Source organism: Miniopterus schreibersii, assembly GCF_964146895.1.
Source record: "Miniopterus schreibersii genome assembly, chromosome: 3".
NCBI lineage: Eukaryota > Metazoa > Chordata > Mammalia > Chiroptera > Miniopteridae > Miniopterus > Miniopterus schreibersii.
In genome coordinates, this window is record NC_138103.1 from 29,044,075 (window position 1) to 29,063,355 (window position 19,281).

At 46.3% G+C, this 19,281-nt stretch overlaps 1 protein-coding gene across 6 annotated transcripts in view; it reads left to right on the plus strand.

Annotated features, from left to right (window-relative positions):
* Positions 1-3,535: 3,535 nt before the first annotated feature.
* The window catches only part of DTX2 (deltex E3 ubiquitin ligase 2), a 34,543-nt gene continuing 18,797 nt past the window's right edge, over positions 3,536-19,281 (plus strand). For 2 of the 6 annotated variants that reach the window (XM_081132530.1, XM_081132534.1), the window contains exons 1-3: positions 3,545-3,692; positions 12,937-13,292; positions 15,826-16,462. In XM_081132530.1, coding sequence (XP_080988656.1) covers positions 13,025-13,292; positions 15,826-16,462 — 905 coding nt within the window. In that variant the 5' untranslated portion in view covers positions 3,545-3,692; positions 12,937-13,024. Of the gene's footprint in view, positions 3,693-3,785; positions 3,888-4,820; positions 4,986-6,304; positions 6,437-12,936; positions 13,293-15,825; positions 16,463-19,281 lie in introns of those variants that run through there. The other 4 variants (XM_081132529.1, XM_081132533.1, XM_081132531.1 and 1 more) reach the window with 4 other exon arrangements.

Genomic DNA, 19,281 nt, shown 5'->3' on the forward strand with positions numbered 1-19,281 from the left:
TAAAAAAAAAAAAATCTAAGCTTCTCTGCCACCACCACTCCCCATTCCATGGCTAACAGCCACATTCCTTCTTGGGCCATGTCATTCATTCTTGGTTGCTTGGGAAGGCCTGAGGGCTATACAAGCTCCAGCCTTTGAGACATTAAAAAAAAAAGGCTCCCTCTACGGGCAGATGATTTAGGACAAAGAGCCCCAGCCAGGAAGGTTTCAGCTCCCACTTACCCCTAGACTTCATGCCTTTATGCAAGGCAAACCTAACCCACTGTGTGTATGCATTCTCAGATTTTTTTAATAGAAAAAATAGCATGAGTACATAGTAAATAAAAATCTTCAGCTCATCCCCTACCTTCTTGGAGCATCTTAGGTTTCCTCCCAGAAATTTTCTGTGCCTACAAGACTATTTGTGTATAAATATATATATAGCCCCCCCCCCCACACACAAATAGGTGCATGTTTTACTTTTCTCTCTGCTCTGAAAGTTCCTTTTTTCACCTTTCTTACCCTTTTTACTTAACAATATATCTGTGAGTCTTCCTCAGTCTTTCTACCTAGCATTCCAGGGTTATTTAAGCAGCCCCCTTCTGGTGGTGTTTCTGATCCTTTGCTATGTATATTGGTTTAAAGTTCATTTTGCAGGTGGCCAATCCTGTTTCCCTCCTTTCTAGCTTCCTGGAGGACATCCTGCTGCAGCCTTAAGACACAGCACATTGACTGTCCTGCCTAAAAATTAAAAGTCCATGTTTCCCATCCTCCCTCTTGCTGCTGCCCTATTTTGCTTCTTTTCATGATCAGAGCTCGTTATTTTTTTCCCCAAATATAGTTTTCCTTTTCAGGTTATAAAAGTGGAAACTATTCTTGGGACACACTGAAATGATACAGGAAAAGTACAAAGAAAGTGAAAATCACCCGCTCTCCTGCCCCTTCAATGTTACCATGTTGCCTAGTGTTCTTCCAGGCACACATAGCCATGGGCAAACTTATGTAAGTAGCATCATTACACACAGTGGGTTTATTCTCTCTACTGCCCCCTCCACCCCTGCCCCACAATGTGTGGGACACAAAGATTGCTCTTAAAAGAGCTATCTACTCCTAGATTGCATTCCTGACCTTCATGAACACAGGTATACCTGCTCCAGGTCCTACCTGTCAATGGAAACACTCTGTGGTCACCAATGGCCTCCATGTACTACAGTCAGAAGTTTGGAATCTTTCTTGAAGTCGGTTGGCAGACTGAAAGATGAAAGAGCCCAGAATAGGGAGACGGGAGCCCCTACCCCAGAGATAGGCTGCCCTCCCAGGAGACCAGCCTGTTGGGCCTCTCAGGAGTATCTGTCACTACTGAGCACTGCCTTCATGGGTTCTCTGCCATCATGGTCACCCAGTGCCCCCCAGTCTAGCCTCCTTCCCAGACACTTCTACCTCTCACCTTTTCTTTAAAGGCCAGTGTTCTTTGGCCCTGGACTCACTTTTTCTCATCTGTGGTCTTCCAGGTGATCTCAATGTCTTTGCTAGTGACTCCAAAATCCCTATCTCTACCCCAGATCTCTCCAGAGCCTCACACCTTGTAGTTCTTTCCTCTCCCCCTATTCACACTCAATTTGTTGATGTCCCCCTTTTCTAGGGCACTCTCCTTCATGCAACCTAGTCTTCCAGGCAGTGTCCTTCCTGCCTCTGTGGAGCCTCTCTATCCTGGCCTCTCTCCTGGATCCCACATCATCCCCAACCTTGCCTCCTAGCAAGCCTCCCCCAGAGCTCCACCTCCTCCACCTCCTCCCCTCTCCAGAGCCTTAGATCCAGAACCTTTCCAGCCTACCCTCTCACCAGTATTCTGTTGGAGTCTCTTCCTGTGCATGCAGTGAGGTTTTTGATCAGCAACTATCAATTCAGCTTTTCACTAAGGGAAAAGGAAGCACTTAAGAAAATATCTTTTGAATGTTAAAAGACTTTTCTAATACTTCAGACTATGTCATCTGCACCTCTCCCCCAATGGGGCCAGTCATATGGGGGTGTTCAAATCTGGAGTTAGACACTACCTCAATTTAAAGACAAGCTCTACCAGTTGCCAAATGTGTGACGTTAGACACACTGTTTAAGCTCTGTGCCTGAAAAGTCCTCATCTTTAAAATGGAGATAACAAATAGCACCTACCTCATTGAGAGGATTCAGGGAGGTGATGCATGTCAAGTGCTTGGCACATACTAGGTGCTTTAGAAATGTTGTAGATGGTTATAGCTGAGAAAACTAAGACTGAGAGAGGAAGGGAAATGTTCCCATCCTAAGCTGTAGCTACTATGGTCATCTAGTATAAATCACAGGTAAAATGCTACCCTTTTTTTCTCAGTGGAGATCTGGCTCTGGAAGTAATTGGGAGAACCTGACTTTGGTGTCTCCTAAGTCAGCTCCTGGGTTGTAGATTCCTGGCTTAGGGTGGTAGAGTCATGGCTTAGCATACCAGAGATTTGGCCTACTAGAGGCACTCCTTTTTCTCCTTCACCAGTTTCGGGTTGGTTACTCCCCCTTTCTAGGCCTCAGCTTCCTCTTCTATAAAATAAAGTTTTAAAACTGAATGATGGGGGTATCTCTTCCATCAACCTCAGCAGTCTGAATCTTCCTCAAATCTTTGATAAAGAATGAGTGACATTAGATTAAGTAAAAATCCTTATCTAGAGTTCAAGATTCAGAGGACTCTGTACCCCTGAAACTGTATGCAAAATGTGTGTGTAATATGTGTGCACACGTGTGAATACTGACATCTGAGCATTTTTCTGGGAATGGCTTTCTTTAGCTTTGGAAAACAGGTCTGTAATCCCAAAAAATTAGTCACCAGCCTTGTTTAGGTCTCATTACCTTCATTCCCCTGCTTAAATCCTTCCATTGGCTCCAGATGCCTAAATGCCTTACATGGCTTTTAAAGTCCATCATACTCCTACCCAGCCTTCTCCCCATACTCATATCCTGTCAAACCCTAATCCATTTTCTCTGTCCTCAGTCCCTTCACATGTCCTCTGCCCTGGCCACAAGGAACATTTTACTGCTTCCTGAGTGGGTCAGGCACTTTCACATCTCTCTTTCTTGCATGGGCTTCCCTGCATTCCACCAGGCAAACCTCTATGTGGGCTTGAAAATTCAACTCAGGTGTCACCTCTCTGTGATGTCTTCCTGACTCACCCCCAAAATTAGGTGCACCCGTCTATGCTCCCACTCTTTTATCATAATATTTATCCCACTATATTGTATTGTGTGTTTAAGTGTCTATACCCCCAACTAGATATGAAGTTTTTCCAGGAGAGAAACCAAGTTTCCAATTGACGTGTTAATCCCCAGTACCCAGCACAGGGCCTGAAACCATGTATGCACCGGTAAAAGCTGTGTGAAAAACTATGTAAGTAATCAGTAAATTAATAAAGGAGTAAGTCATGAGTGAACAGGCTAAAGAGGAAGGAAACACCTGAAAAGGTCCTCCCGGGCCCCGCCCCCGGCTCCCGCCCCCCACCCCGACTGAACTACATTTCCCAGAAGGCCCCGCATCCTGGGCATGCGTACCGGAGCGCAAGGAAGCTGCGACGCGGAGTTTCACTCTGGCTGTCTCCTCAGAGTCGGAGCCGGAGCCGGAGTTGTGCCCAGGCCGAGCCAGAGCAGCTGCTCGAGGGCGGCGGTGCCCTCATCCTGCCCTCTCGCCCTTTTCAGCCTTGGTGAGAGAAGACAGTCAGGTCACCTGCTAGTCTCCAGGGCTGGGGTCCCGAGGGCGCGGGGAAGACCGAGTTGTGCTTGGACCGGAAGGGGGCGGGCGTGGAAGTGAAGGAGGGCTGGGCCGGGCCGGTGAAGAGTCCCGGGACGAGGTCCAAAGGGAATTGGGAGGACTTGTTTCTAGACTGGAGGTCTCGGAGGTTGGAGTTGGGGGAATTGGGAGGCGCTGGTAGCTTAGACTGGGTGCTGGGTAGGAGGGTAAACGCCGGGCTAGCAGGTGGAGGGGCGCAGACCCTGGGAGTTTGGGTCGGTCGGGAGGAGTGAACCCTTTCCCACAGGACCGGGAGGAGGCGGTGGTGACATTGCCACCCGGCTACCAGTTAGGGTGTGGGTTCTGTTGGGGGTCTGCTTCTAATTGAACGACTCACTGGAGCGGGGGCTTAATTTAGAGGACTTTGCCTCCTAACTCTGCTTTCCTGTCCCAAGTGGGGTCCGCCTTCTAGGAAGTTCCTGTTTCCAGGGACCCTGGGTTACTTTTGCGGGGTTCATAATGTTTGCTTAAGAGGATTTAGAAGACTTTTTCTGGAGCTACCTTTTCGTCCCGCCTTTCTCAGCCAGCTACTGGTTCCACTTCCCTAAGTGCCAGTAGCCCTGGAAATAGTGTGTGCACAGACGCTTGGACCATTAAGAAACTCAAAACATTTCTGCATGCCATCCACGCTCTAGAGTTCTAGAAGGTGGACTTTCTGGTCGCCAAAATTAGGCTTTAACTTAAACCATCTGGGTAACTATGACTAGGTCTCTCATTCATTGCTGTGTGACTTTGGCCAGCCTTTTACCCTCTCTGGTGTGTTGATTTCCTCAGTGCCTATACTGCAGACTGGCTTATCAAGTCCTTTTGGGCTTTTCTATGAAAGGGCTCAGGTTGTTTTTTTGTGTTGTTGTTTTTGACCATTCCCTTTATTGTTTGAGTGGGTAGAGGAAGACTACTGCTCTGCCTATCATGTCAGAAAATAAATCTGGTGGTTTCCAGTCCCCCGTCACAGCACGCGGACCAAACATCTGTGTGTTTATTTTCACCAACTGCTGTTTCTCAATTTAAAACCTGATCATCTTCTTCCTTGTTGGCAAAGGTGCCTTGAAATTTGTGTTGCTGAGTCAGCAAGCCTTTCAGATTTGCCTGGGTTTTGTTGTTTGCGTTTTATATCAAGATGGGAACTTGAACAAGTCATTCCTCCTAAGGATCTGGTGTCTCCATCAAGAAGGGACAATTTGTGCCAGCTCTCCAGAGAGAAGAGGTGAGAGCCATGAGGACTTTATATTGCTGCCTTTTTAATCTGGTTTTCAATAGAGAAGGTGGGGTCTGGGGAGGGTAGAATTGAGGTCTCCAGGATGAAAGTGAGCCCTGGGTGTAGATTGTTGATTGCTAACTCTCTCAAATAAATGCAAGTGGCTTCTTGCCAATGACTTCTCCTGTTTAACCAGTCTTAGAGGGTGCTTTCTACATGGTTTGCACTTTAAGACATGCTTTATGGGATGAAGGACGTAAGTCACAATTTCTGCATTCGAACTGGAAATTTTTATTTTGTTGCATGAATCTTTACTGGGTGCTTCCTTTGTGTCAAGCCCCGTGCTCAGTGCTGGGGGTACAGTGAGGAGCAACAAGAGCTCTGTCTTCTGGGACTTGGTGGTTTGGTAGAAAAGACAGACAAACCATAGACATTAAACAGGTGTTGTCAGTGTGATATGGATTGAGGGGGGTCTCACAGGACAGAGCTACCACCACTCCAGGAAGGGGGTAGGAAGGAAGATGAGAAGGTCAGAAAGGCTTCTGGAAGATGATAGCTAAGGTGAGTTGTGCAGGAGTAGTACTTAGAAAGTAGGGGCAGTAGCCTGGCAGAGGAGTGAGCATATGCAAGGTCGTGAAGCTACGGATATGTCTGGGCCACTGTAAGTAGCTCAGTGGTTGGAACAATAAGGGATGGGTGTGGGGTAGAGGATGCTGGAAAGGTGGGCAGAGGGCTGAGTGCGGAGGGTTTTGTGGGCCATGCCAAGGCTCTGGGGAGCAGAAGGATTTTAGCAGTTGTCGGGGGGAGGAGTGACATTTAAAATTTACACACTGGCTGGAAAGTGTGGGTTTGATTGGATTATTCTCTTTGTGACTGTTTCCTTATACTATGCTAGCATCTGGTAAGGGGCAGGTGAACATGAGATTTTGCCGTCAGCTTGTTCATGGACATAGAGAACTGTGAAGTTCAGACAGAATGCTGTGGAAGTTGATGAAAGGGTGTTTTCTTTCAGTTGGGCACATCAAGGCATTATGGAGGTGCTATTTAAATAGGGCCTTGAAAGTATGGATCAGGTGAGGGTGGGTTGCCAAGTGAATGGGATTCTGTGTGGAGCTGAGGTGTAGAGGTGGGGAAGCGAGATGTAAATGTGGTAATAGATCATCACTTAAACTCTTTGGAAGGAGTTGGGGAGAGAGGAGGGGTTGGGGAGAGGGAGGTATAGATGAAAGGGTATTGAAGGAAAGTACACTGGCAAATACTGTTGATAGAGAGGGACCAGATTGTGATGAGCTTCAATGTCAACCCAAGGAACTTGAACTTTATTTCAGAATTCCAGCGGAGGTGTGGAAGAAACAGGATCAGAACTATATTTCAGGAAGCTCAATCTTGCACCTGTCACAGGTGGACCAGAAGGAGATACAAGAGTTGGGGAAAGCCAGTGGGAGAGAATACTTATCAAGGTGAGAGCCATAAAGGTTTCAACCAGATGCTGGCAATGGGCTCTGAGGAGTTGAGAGGGAGGAGAGAGCAAACCATGGCAACTACGAGGCAGTTGGGGAGAAGGTTAAGGAGGAGCAGGACTCCAAGGTTTTTCTCCTAACAGCCTGGGTCAGAGTGGAGCCAGGGAATCTAGGAGAAAAGGCAGAAATAGGAAGAAGGAAGGTGAGTTTGGCTTCAGACGTTGAAGGTACCTAAAGTGTCAACAGGAAGGGGACAGTGGGCTAGGGAGAAAAGTCCCTGATTCATTCTATACATGCCTGCAGCAATTGTATGCCAGGGCTTGTGCTTAGCACTTGGAGTACAAAGATAAATGATTTCTTTTGTGTGTTTAATTTTTACCTCAGGCTTGCTTATATTTATTTACTAAGTTATTTTTGTTTGTTTGTTAATCCTTTCCCGAGGATATTTTTTCCATAGTTTTTCAGAGAGAGTGGAAAGGAGGGAGAGGGGGGAGAGAGACAGAGGAGAGAGAGAAAAACATAGATGTGAGAGACACACCGATTGGTTGCCTCTCCGCTGGGGCTGAGGGTTGAGCCTGCAACCCAGGTACGTGCCCTTGTCTGGTGCACAGGTCAATGCTTTAACCGCTGAACCACACTGGCCAGGGCTACTAAGTTATTTTTAATGAATGTAGTAAGCTTCTGTATTCCATCCACTAAAACAAAAGCTTGGGGCTTGAAACAAAAAAATATACGTTGAATCATGCAATCTTCCCATTTTTCATCCTGAGATTACCATTATTTCCTCGCTTTCATTTTAATACAGTTTTATTGTACCTATGTATTTCTAAGGAAAGTAAAATAATGTAATTTTGTTAAGATTTCTTCTCCATATTATTGCATGGCATGTGGTTCATTTGCTTTTACTACTAATATTCTATGGTGGAACACACCACAGTTTATGCATCTGATCTTACATTGATGGGCACTTAGTTGTTTCCAGGTTTTAGCTGTTGCAAGTGTTCTCCTCTGAACACTTCTATACACATCTGTTGAGCATGTACAAGAAGTTTTTTTGGGTATAAACTGAGGGGTGATATTTTGCTGGGTCATCAGGTAAGTAAATGTTCAACTTTTGTTGATATTGTAAGATTGTTTTCTGAAGTGGTTGTACCAGTTATAGTCAGACTACCAGCAGCAGTGTAGAGGCCTTCCAGTTGCTCTCCATTTTTGCCAACACTTGATATAGGCAGGCTTTTTAAAAATTTTTGCCAATTGAATGGGTATAAAATGGGATCTTTGGGATCTTGATTTCTCCGTTCCTGAGCCCTGACATTGAGCATCTCTTCATAAGTTTATTGGCATATATATCTCTTGTGAAATATTTGTTCATGTTTCTTCCCAATTTTTCTGGGGGTTTTTGGTGCTTTATTATTATTATTATTGATTTGTAGTTCTTTATATATTGATTTTAATTCTTTATGCACATTGCAAATATTTTCTTCCAGCTTGTAACTTATTTTTCTACTTTCTTTAAGGCATTTTTGGTTGAATGACCATTCTTAATTTTAACATTGTGAGATGTATTATTTTCATTTATAGTCAGTGTTCTGAGTCTTGTTTAAGATATCTTTTCCTGACCATATCCTTGCCTTGAAGGAGCCTATGACCTAGTGGAGGGGATAGGTAAGGTAATTGCACTCAGATATTACATGGACATTGATTGATAGAAGTGGCCAATTCTTCCTGTGGGGCAGGAGCAGATGTAGGAATGATTTCACAGTATACCGAGTCTCAAGCTGGGAATAAAGAGAGGAGTAGGTGGGCATGTGGGATGGACACTCTCTCAATGGGGTTGAGGGGCATGGAACAGCCTGCCTCTTCTGGGTCCTCTCTCGAATTCCTATGGCTGGAGCAGAGGGCTCATCTGAAGAAAGATTTGGGTAATCTGCATTCATGGCATTATTGAGGCCCTAGGAACAGATAAGAGGGTCCAGAGGAAGTGTAGAGAGGGAGGGCAGACCTGATTTCCTGATGCTGGGAAAGGTGTTAACGCCTGGTGTGACTCTGGGAAGCAGTTGGGGTTCCTAGAGGTGGCGCTGACAAACAAGCTGCCTGTTGTGCCATTGGATGCTGTATTTCATCGTCAGATGTTGGGCAAAGACCTACATGTCTGCAGAGGGCCTGTTGTTGGGGTGATTAGCCAGAGACATAGGCACTCTCCTACTTTTTAGTAGAAAAATGGGTTCAGAGAAGTATTTCTCATCTGTAGGACAGTGGAACACAGTGATAGATGTTGGGGAGGCAGTAGGGGAGGGGTCAACACACCATGGCCCATGGGCCAAGTCCTACCCACTGCCTGTTTTTGTTAGTAAAGTTTTATTGGAATTGTGCACCTGAAACCTGTATAATTTTGTAAACCTGTGTCACTCCAATAAATTCAATAAAAGGGGGAAAAAATGTTTTATGGGATACAACCACTCCAGTTTACACATTGTTTGTGGTTGTTTTCACATTACAGTACTGGAGTTGCATAGTTGCAACAGACACCCTTTGTTCTGCAAAGCATAAAATAAATGGTTTCTGACCCTTTACAGGAAAAGTTGGCTGACTCCTGCCATGGGGAGTCATGGTAACTGTGGTAACCTGGAGAGTGTGTACTAGCTAGTTGTTTCTGGATGAATGATGAATCTAGGTCAGGCCTGCAAATGTTGCCAGCTTTTCTGGTTTTCAAGAAGCTGGAAATCTGGATTGAAGAAAAAAAAAATTATTTATTGATTGATTTTAGAGGAAGGGGGGGGAGAGAGAGCAAAACCAGGATGGTTTCTTTCATGGTCAAAGTTATCAGTATTTTTAAAAATTTCTTTTGGTTTGATCATAAAAAGTAATATGGCCATTGTAGTACATTTGCAAGTGCAGAAAGAGGTAAAAAAAAGTCCTGTAATTCCATCATTCCTGTTAACATTTCAGAATTGTTCCTTTTGGCCTTTTAAAAATTATTTTATATAAGGTAGAAAGAACATGGGTTTTATGGTGTCACAGACTGGCTGCCTGACCTTGGGTAAATTCTTAATTTCTTTTGACTTCAGTTCCCTTGTGTGTAAAATGGGAATAATTTCTACTTTCAAGGGTGGTTGAGGGTTGAGAGAACTGGATGACAAAAGCACCAAGCAGAGTGTATGCCACATAGTAGGTGCTCAATAAATGACACTCTCACCTGCCTGAGAGCATAGTGTGTGCACTTACATAGCCTGTATTTTTTATTTGTTGTGAACATTATCTTCAGTCCATAAACTTTTTACAAACATATTTCAAGACTTGCAGTTCATCATTAGGATGTACCATAATTTATTTAAGAATTTCATTATTTTAAGATGTTTAGGTTGCTTCCAGATTGAGGCTTTTTTCCATGGCCAATTATAATAACTTTCATAATTAAGAACACTAAAGAGCCCTGTCATTAGGAACTGAAACAAATTAGGTTTTTGAACTGCAGCTCCCTAATGGCTAAAGTAGTTGTAGAGAATGGGTGCATTGACAGGGCTGCTATATGAGCATAATTTCTGTGTTCAAGTAGAATGCCAGTGGGCATTTCTGGTCAGTGCCTCAAACACCTGGCCCCTGGAGCTGAGGGTTCTCTCTGTTGTCCTCTGGTATATCAGACTCTCTGGGATATTGGATATTAAAGAGCTGCAGCCCCAGCTTTGGGTCAGCCCTAGATCTGCCCTTGGAGTTCCTGTTCCAGTGGGGAGATAGACACTGAAACCAAGGATAAGTGGAATGTGTGGTGAAGACACTCTTGAGGATGGAGGGCAGAGGGCTCAGGAAGAGGGTGCTATGGCTGAGTCTAGAAAGATGGACAAGTTTGCTTGGGGGCTTAGGTGGAAAGAAGACTACTCTAGACACATGCACCAGCAGGATTAGTGGCTGGGAGGTGGGAAATGGCTCTGAATATTCTGGCACTTACTGAAATTTAATGTGGCTAGACCTAGTGTGGAGGCCTTGATATGAGTGGGGACAGCAGCTGGGCACAGAGGGGTTATTTGCCATGACTGCTTCATCTCTGGGTCTCCTGTACCCAGACAGGGCCTGGACCATGGTGGGCCCCAGTCTGTAGAGACTGAACACTTTTATGAAAAGATTTAGCTGAAGTTATCAACTGTATTTCTCAGGCTGTTTGGCAAAGTTCTACAAGTTCGTTCATCTGGGAATCTGTGGATATACTATGTGTGCTGATACATTGGAGGCTTCTGCTGCCTGAGAGAGGAATGATGCCTACCAGGAGGAAAGTCCGGACTCAAGAGTAATTGGCTTTGAAACTGGTCCTGTGACTTGTACCCGGATGTGGTTCCAGAGACTTCTGATTGCAGGCCCTGGGCTCATAAGCCAGCCAGCCAGCCATCCCAAGGGCATCGTAGGTCCAACCCTCCAGGGCGGGATGTATGTTTTTACTGGAGCAGTTGGCAGCTCAGTTATTGGCACTCACAGGTGTGCTCAGTTATTGCAGGCCTGACTCATCGCCTGCATTCTCCTGCTTAGTGCTGCCACAGGCTGCCATTCCTCACCCAGACTTGAGGGGTGGAGAGGTACTGGGGTTGAGGGGAGTAGGGAAAGGGAGGGAGACCAAAATTTGCTCATACCTGCTGTGTCCCTGGTGCTTTACTGGGTGCTCTATGCACGTCTATGCTTTAATCCCCATGAAAAGCACTTAGAATAGATACTGGTATCTTCATTTCCAAATGAAAGAAAAAGAAAACAAACTTGGAGAATTTAGGTACCTTTTTCATGATGATGCAGTGAGTAGAGCAGAGTAAGTCGGCAGTGTGTTGATGCCAGAACCCATGGCTATTCCTTTTCATGTGCTGCTCCACATCTACCTTCCTTGTGGGGCGGTGGGTGGTCTTGGCCTTCTTATGGAAACCTTGATGGTGTAGTACAGTCTTAGAGGCAACAGCAAAAGCCCAGGATCCCAGCCTTATTACTAGTCATGTAAGCAAGTCACTGCAACTACCTGGGCCTCATCTGCAAAATGGGGATAAACTTCAGTGTCTGTACTTAAGCAGTTTGTATGGAAATCAGAGTAGATGGTATGACTGGGAACCCTGTTGGCATCAGGCCTGCATGAGCATGCTGTAACAGACTTGAGATACGAGTTCCTCTTTCCCTTCCTCCTTCCCCATCTCTAAGTAGGGCCTGTGAGTGGAGCCCAAGGTACAGTTCAGGCTGATCTTTCTTTAAGAAAATGCGTATCAGAGCTGGATTGATCTCGGTTTGCTCTCAGTGCTGACACTTAGCAGTATATGCGTGACCTTCAATAAGACCTTGACCCCTTTGAGCTTTGGTTTCCTGTCCATAAAGTAGAAGAAAAAGCACCTTGTTGGTCTGTTAGGCTTAAAAGAGATGAGTACATTTGGTGTTTGCCACTAAAATGTTGGTCCTGTTCCTCACTCTGGGAGCTGGTGCTCTGGGGGACTGCATTCACATACTTCTCTCCTTCAAAAAGCTGCAGGTGCATAGGACCATCCTCCCCTTCCATTCAGCCATGTTTTGAACTAACATGTATAACACTATGTGACAAGACCTATGCTGTGGCTGATGATATGGCTGTGGACAGGGCAAACTCACCCGGTTGCTGTTGGTGGGGGAGTAGAAAGACACAGAATGTCATCATACCCATACATGCTTATGGGCATAGAATTCTGGGCAGTGCTGTGAAGAAGTTAATGTACTGGGTGGCTAGGGAAAGGCTCCCTGAGTGACAGGCCGGGCCTGAAAGATAAATACGGTATGCAAGGGAAGAAGGTGGGCTGGATTGACTGGGAGAAGAATTTCTTAGAAGATGGGTTTAAACTCTCTGGACTTGACCCACTGATCAGCGAGGCCTAGGCACAGGGAGTGGAGTGCAGAGAGGCCAGGCTTCAGCAGCCAGGAGATTTTACTGTTTATCAAGGGCATCCTTCATGATTAATGATGCCTCCTGGGGCAGCCTGGAGACTCAGGCGGAGCCAGGACCTGTACTTTGAATCCCAGCTCTGCATTGAGCCCCTGAGTATCCTTGAGCCCCTGTCCTTTTTGAGACACAGTTTTCTCCCATCTGTAGCATGGAAAAAAATGAACCTGCTTTGGAAACCGTAGAGTCCTCACACAGGTGTAAGGGGTCATCATGGCCTCAGTCCATGAGGGATTTGGAGTGATTCATGAAAATACAGTATAAAAGGATACATTTAGTAGTGGGTCAGAGGGAAATTATTGGTAAAAAGACAGAAGCTGGGCTGATCAGCAGCTAAAATTCATTTCACTGTATCTCCCTAAACATTTGCAGAGGTAGGTAGGCTGCTAGATTGACTGAATTCTTCCTGGCTGCCTGAGCAAAGAGAGGATCGGGTACTTGATTCAAGATGCCTTAAGGTATTAGGGGAAAAAGTGACTGTGGAAAAGCATGATTTTTTCCCCCTGCACTGCAGCTGACTCTGGCAGGGCAACAGTGTGCATTGGTAACTGCTTGTTTGTCCTGTTTACAGGTCCTCTGGAAACACTGGGCAATGAACTGGAGACACCAGCCCAGAGTGGTCTGAAGCCCTTTGAGAAAGCAGAGGGATCCTGGGGAAGATGGCCATGGCCCCAAGCTCTTCCCTGGCTCAGGTGTACACCAGCCCTGTGGCTGTGGTCGTGTGGGAGTGGCAGGATGGGCTGGGCATCTGGCACCCCTACAGTGCTACTGTCTGCAGCTACATTGAGCAGCAGTTTGTCCAGCAGAGGGGCCAGCGCTTCGGGCTGGGGAGCCTGGCTCATAGCATTCCCTTAGGCCAAGCTGACCCTTCGCTGGCCCCTTACATCATCGACCTCCCCAGCTGGACCCAGTTCCGCCAGGACACTGGTAAGACGTGTTCTGCCTCTAGTGTGTGTCTGAGTACCTGCTTTGGGCTGGGCACCATGCTAGGTGTTGGAGTTACAGAATTGACTCTAAGAGCTTAATCCTGTCCCTGATAAACATAGCATTGGGAGGTGGGTACTGTGAGTGATAGCAGGTACCACACAATGTGAGATGCACAGTAGGTCTTCACTTAACGTTGTCGATAAGTTCTGTGACTTTAAGTGAAACGATGTATAATGAAACCAGTTTTACCACAGGCTAATTGGTATAAACGAGTTAAGTTACTATGGCATCTCATTAACTTTTAATGAAATAACATTATTTGAGTCCCTACTGTACCTCTTAGTAGTAGAGGGTACCTTAGGAGCACAGTGCAGAGGCCCTCCCAGCCCTTTTCCTCCTTGTTTCCCAAACCAAAAATGCCTGCCTCCACCTGCAGGGATTTGAGGTCTCTCTGGCAGGTGGCAGCAGCATGGAGGTGGTGTGCCATTTTAGTTAAGAGGGCCTTGCCCTAGCCAGTTTTGCTCAGTGGTTAGAGTGTCGCCCTCAGACTTAAGGGTCCCAGGTTTGATTCCAGCCAAGGGCATGTACCTCGGTTGTGGCCTTGATTCTTGTCCCCTGTTGGGGCTTGTGCAGGAGGCAACCAATCAATTTGTCTCTCTCACATCGATGTTTCTCTCTCCCCCTCCCTTCCACTCTCTAAAAAGTAATGGAAAAAAATATCCTTGGGTGAGGATTAAAAAAAAAAAAAGAGGGCCTGGTGATTAGTTCTGGCTCCAGTACACTGTAGCTGTGTGACCTGGGCAGGTTACTTCACTCTCCTGTGTGCTCATGTTTGGTTTTATTATATGTTTTGATCAGTATTACTGAGAATGGGGCCACCAACTTCCTCCCAGAGTTTGTTCTGTCCCTCTAACCCAGTAGTTCTCAAATGGAGGTGATTTTGTCCCCCAGGACATTTGATAAGGTCTGGAGACATTTTTGATTGTCATGACTGTGGGGCGGGTGTTATTGGCATCTAGTGGGTAGAAGCCAGGGATGCTGTTAAACATCCTACAGTGCACAGGACTGGCTTGGGGACAGGGAGTTATTCTCCCAAAGTGTCACTTGTTTCCAGAAACCCTGCTCTTATCTCTGTAGTAGCCTCCTCAGGCAAGTGAGGACTAAGGCTTCCAGTTGGATGTAGATAAAAGTCCCTGCCTTCAGGATGTTTGCAGGAAACTGAGAAAGGCCGCACACAAGAGAAATAACGTGTAAATTGTGTTTTATGTTAGATAGCAAGCAGTAAGTGTTAATCAGGGAGTGGAAGTGTAGTGTTAGGAAAGGTCAATTTGAAGTTTGAGCTTTGATGGCACTGGCAAGGGATGGAGACAGACCTGAAGGAAGGGCAGGAGGGGCGGGGGAAGTTCTGCAGTGCTTTTCAGCCATTCAAAGGGACTGCTTTTATTCTGAAAGAGGGAGCCTTGGAAGGATTTGAACAGAGGGACGTAATCCCATTTGGAGTAAAGAGCATCCCTCTTGCTGCTGTGGATGGAGGCAAGGGCTGCTGCAGTTGAGAGACCAGGTGGAAGGTAATTGCAGTGATCACCTTTTGGCAAGTGCTGTTGGAAGCATGGCCTAAATTTATTTTTCTTTTCTCCTTAATCTTCAGGTTTGATTTTATTAAGTATATAAACTAAGCTAAGCATGGTGTTACCCAATATTTACTACTTGAGAAGTCAAAGGGAATGGTATACCATATAAGAGAATTACGGCCCGGCCGGGCGTGGCTCAGCCGTTGAGCATCGACCTAGGATCCAGGGCATCAGGGTTCAATTCCCGGTCAGGGCACATGCCCGGGTTTCGGGCTTGATCAGTGACTCTCTCATCATTGATGTTTCTATCTCTCTCTCTCCCTCGTCTTTCCTCTCTCTAAAATCAATAAAGATATATTTAAATAAATAAATAAATAAAGAGAATTACGTAATTATAATGAGATTTACAAAGTTTTAGAGACATATGAAATACTTACTGCATAATACATGAAAATAGCAGGAAACATTTTTCAGTGTGATTCTCAGCTACCTGAATGTATGTGCCTAGATGGGAAGAAATGCATTGCAGTATAAATTATGTGCTTTCCTCTTGGTGGTTGGATTATGGGAGATTTAATTTTCTTTGTATTTTTTCGTTTTCAATTTTTTAAGTGAGGCTGTATAGGTTTCATCATTAGAAATATTTTTTAAAGCCTCACTGAGTCTGAGCCACAGCAATTCTTTGACCTAAGTTTCTAGCACCCCCCACTTCTGCCCAGGAGCATGGATCCTCTGCTGCTACTTGATCCCTTTGGGCCACACGTTTTTTTACTATCCTTCACCCCAAATTTGGAAAGAACAATCAGTGCCAACCTTTAGGTCAGATGGCACCATGACCCTATATATACCATGATGATCATATTGGTTTATTTTGGTTGTAGAAAAAAATAATTTTTAAACTCCCTTTGTTTTGGAGGTGCTAGCAGATTAACCATTTATATGTAATATTCCTTCTAAAACAGGCACCATGCGGGCTGTGCGGAGACATCTGTTCTCCCAGCTTTCAGCCCCGGGCCGGGGCATTGTCTGGGAGTGGCTGAACGACGATGGCTCCTGGACGGCCTATGAAGCCAGCATTTGTGACTATCTGGAGCAGCAGTTGGCTAGTGGCAACCAGCTTGTAGACTTGGCACCTCTGGGGTACAACTACCTCGTCGACTATGCCACCCACACACAGATCAACAAGAGTTCGAACTTCTGCCGTAATGTGCGGCGCCAAGTAGGGCCTCCTTACCCAGTGACCACCATCATTGCTCCACCGGGCCACACAGGAGTTGCCTGCTCTTGCCATCAGTGCCTCAACGGCGGTGGAACTGGCCCTGTGTCAGGCCGCTACCGCCATTCTATGACCAGCCTCCCTGCTTACTCTATCCCCCAGCCCCCCCAAAGGACTGCTAGTGTCTTTGGGGCCCACCAGGCCTTTGCCCCATATAGTAAGCCCCCACTCTCGGGGGCTAGGTCTGCGCCCAGGCTGAATACCACCAACCCCTGGGGTGGGGTGCCACCCTCCTTGGGGAGTCAACCCTTTTATTGCTCTAGCCTCTCCTACCTGGGACCTCAGCACCAGCCCCCAGGATCATCCACTGCCAGTGGAGCCAGGTACCTTGTGTTATTAGAGTCATTTTGTCCACCCATATACCTTGTCAGCAGGCTTGAGTTTTGCCTTTACTTAGTTGGGAAGATTTGCCCAAATACCTGCAGACTTGGCACCTGCTTCCTTTGTTGTTTCTGCTATGTCGTCTCCTTTGCATGTGCCATGTGGTGCCACAGCTGTCCACAGCCTTGCATCCCACAGAGCAAGGGACTTGAATATTAATAGTTGCCACACTGGTTAAAACGAGTAATCCCTCCACTCAGGAGACTCGAGCTTTCTGTGTAGAGCAGCTAACTACCTTTTGGCTGTGCCTGTGTGCCATGCAGCTGGTACCGTGTGCCTGAGAACATTTCACTGACTCCTATGTGCCAGGCACTGAGGACACAGACCTGGAAGGTTCAGTCCCCTCCCTAAGCCCACAGTCTTGTCCAGGGGAGAGTTGTGACCTCAGCTTTAGTGCTTAGACATTGGTTGAGGAGAGGGCAAAATGTTGGGGGGGTGGCAACAGGTGACATAGGACAGCTTCTGTGCTGATGCATTCCAGCCCAGTGTCTATCAGAGCTCTCTGCACCTTGAGAAAGAGGATGAAATAGGCCCCATCCAGACCAATTGACACTTTAAAGTGAGAAAAGCTCCTGGAATGGCCAGTTGGGCTGTGCCCCTGGGCTGCTCAGACACCTGTCACTGACGAAGGCCTTGTCATTGATCATTATTGAGGGTGTTGGGTTTGAAAAACATTTTGAGAATTGAGAGTGGTAGTTGGGAGGGGGGCTGATTTCTGAGAGAGGGTGACCTGGGCAGGTAGTTACATGTGAGCCCATGGCTGCCCTATTTTCCAGGGAGTCAGCATATTGTTGATTTGCACTACTATCAGCCAGTCAGCATCTTGGTGCTGCCTCACTCACCCAGCCCCAGCCCTGCCCACTTGACCACAATGAGGGCTGAGGCTTTCTAGTGTGGCTGAGACCTTGGGAGCTTGGGCCTCTAAAATTTTTTCAAGCTAGGTTTCAGAGGGCCCTGCAAGCTTCTAGAAGACACAGTGACTATTGCCATTCACTGAGCACACGTTATAGCCAGCCCCATTGAGCAGGCTGTGTGAGTAATTTCATTAATCCTCATAACAGCCAGGTAGTGGGTGGTGTCCTTAGCTTACAGGTGAGCACCTTGAGGCTGACAAGATTGGCAGCACAGCCAGAAAGTGGCAAAGCTGGGATTAAACTGAGGCCCCAGGGTAGGCCATGTGGGACACATGTAGTTCTTGAAGCTCTCTTAAAGGCAGGAGAAGAGGAAGGCAGAAGGTGTCCAGAGGGATGAGTGTGGAGGAGTCTGGGAATGGGTCCTTAGTGGGTCAGGGCATCTTCCTGGGCATTTTGTCCTTCTGAGAGTTGTGGCATGTAGATCTGAGATTTTTCTAGGAATTGGAAGCTTAGACAGTTTTCACTTGCGCCTTCTCTGTGGACTTTCACATAGATATAAGCAAGCAGGACTCTGTGCAAGCCTAGTTCCACCCAGTGCCCTTTTGAGGTCCCCTCCAGTATGTAGGCCAGTCTGTTTTAGGGAAAAGTATGCTGTATCTGCCAGCCCAGAATGACTATCAGTAGGGCTAGAGCTTCTACTAGATCAGTTTTACCTAGCCTCCTGGGGTTTCTTACGTTCTTACAAATTATTTCAAGGCAAATTTCTAGATGGTTCTAGAGGGGGGATTCTGGGATTGAGCTAGGTGACATAACAGGCTTTGTCACTTTCTCCTGGTATGGGGCTTTCATTGCTTTCCCCTCCCCAGCCTGAGGCTCAAGAGACTGTCTGTTGATGTGGACTCAATTGGTACAGGCCAGGCAAGTTACTAAAGGGAAAGTGGCTGGGCCAGACGGTCTTACCTTTGTTGCTGGGCCATGCATGTTGCTGCTTGTCCTGCATTGTAAGCCAGGAGGGAACCAGGCCAGCTGGCTCTGTTAGTTGAAACAGCCTCAAAGGGACCTGCCTCCTAAGGTGGATGTTCATCTTTATCTCCTACAGCTTTTTGGGAACTGGGAGGGGTGATCTTTACTTGCATGGGCCTATCCCCACTTTGAAAAACTAGGTTTTCCTGTATCTAATTTGTAGTGGGGCCCTCTTCAGTTAACCCTTCTCTGGTGAGTGTTGTAGAGCCAGAGGGGGCTTGATAAATAGCTGACTTCTTAACCCAGTGAGGATGGGAGGATTGAAAACACTTGGCAACTTGGTCTCCCTAGGGGCTGTGGTATAGTTCTTGAAGCCAAATGAATGTCAACAGCATTAGGTGAAAGTTACCGTGTGTGTGGAGGAGAGGAGAAGGCAGCAGGGCAGGCAGTGCCATAGGCTGGGGAAGCCTGAGAACCAGCTTTGTTTACTGGTAGGCACTGGAAAGAACATGTAAGTTAGTAAAATAAAAATTTGTGGAACCCATGTGGTTTCAGATCGTTTCTTGCTCAATCTGGGTAAAACCTTGGCTGACTGATTTCCTTGTACCCTGAGAGGCTTTTTGAGTAGGCAGCAATACATTGAGAAGGTACATCATTTGTTACTGAGCTGCTGGATTTAAATGAATTTCCTGGTCTCTGAAGTTTATCCCTTTAAGCACCAAGCTTGTGTTTTAATGATGTTGGGTGGAAAACTTTCCAAAATGTGTCATGCACACTCCTGTCTTTTTTAATAGAGGGTGTACTGGCTTGCATATTTTAATGACTTGGGGTGGTGATTATGACCAACAGTCTATTGCAGCTTTGGTGTGACTAAGCCTCAGCACGCTTTATCTCTGAACTAAACAGCCCTAGAAAATGGCTCTTCCAGTTTGCTTTCATTTGCT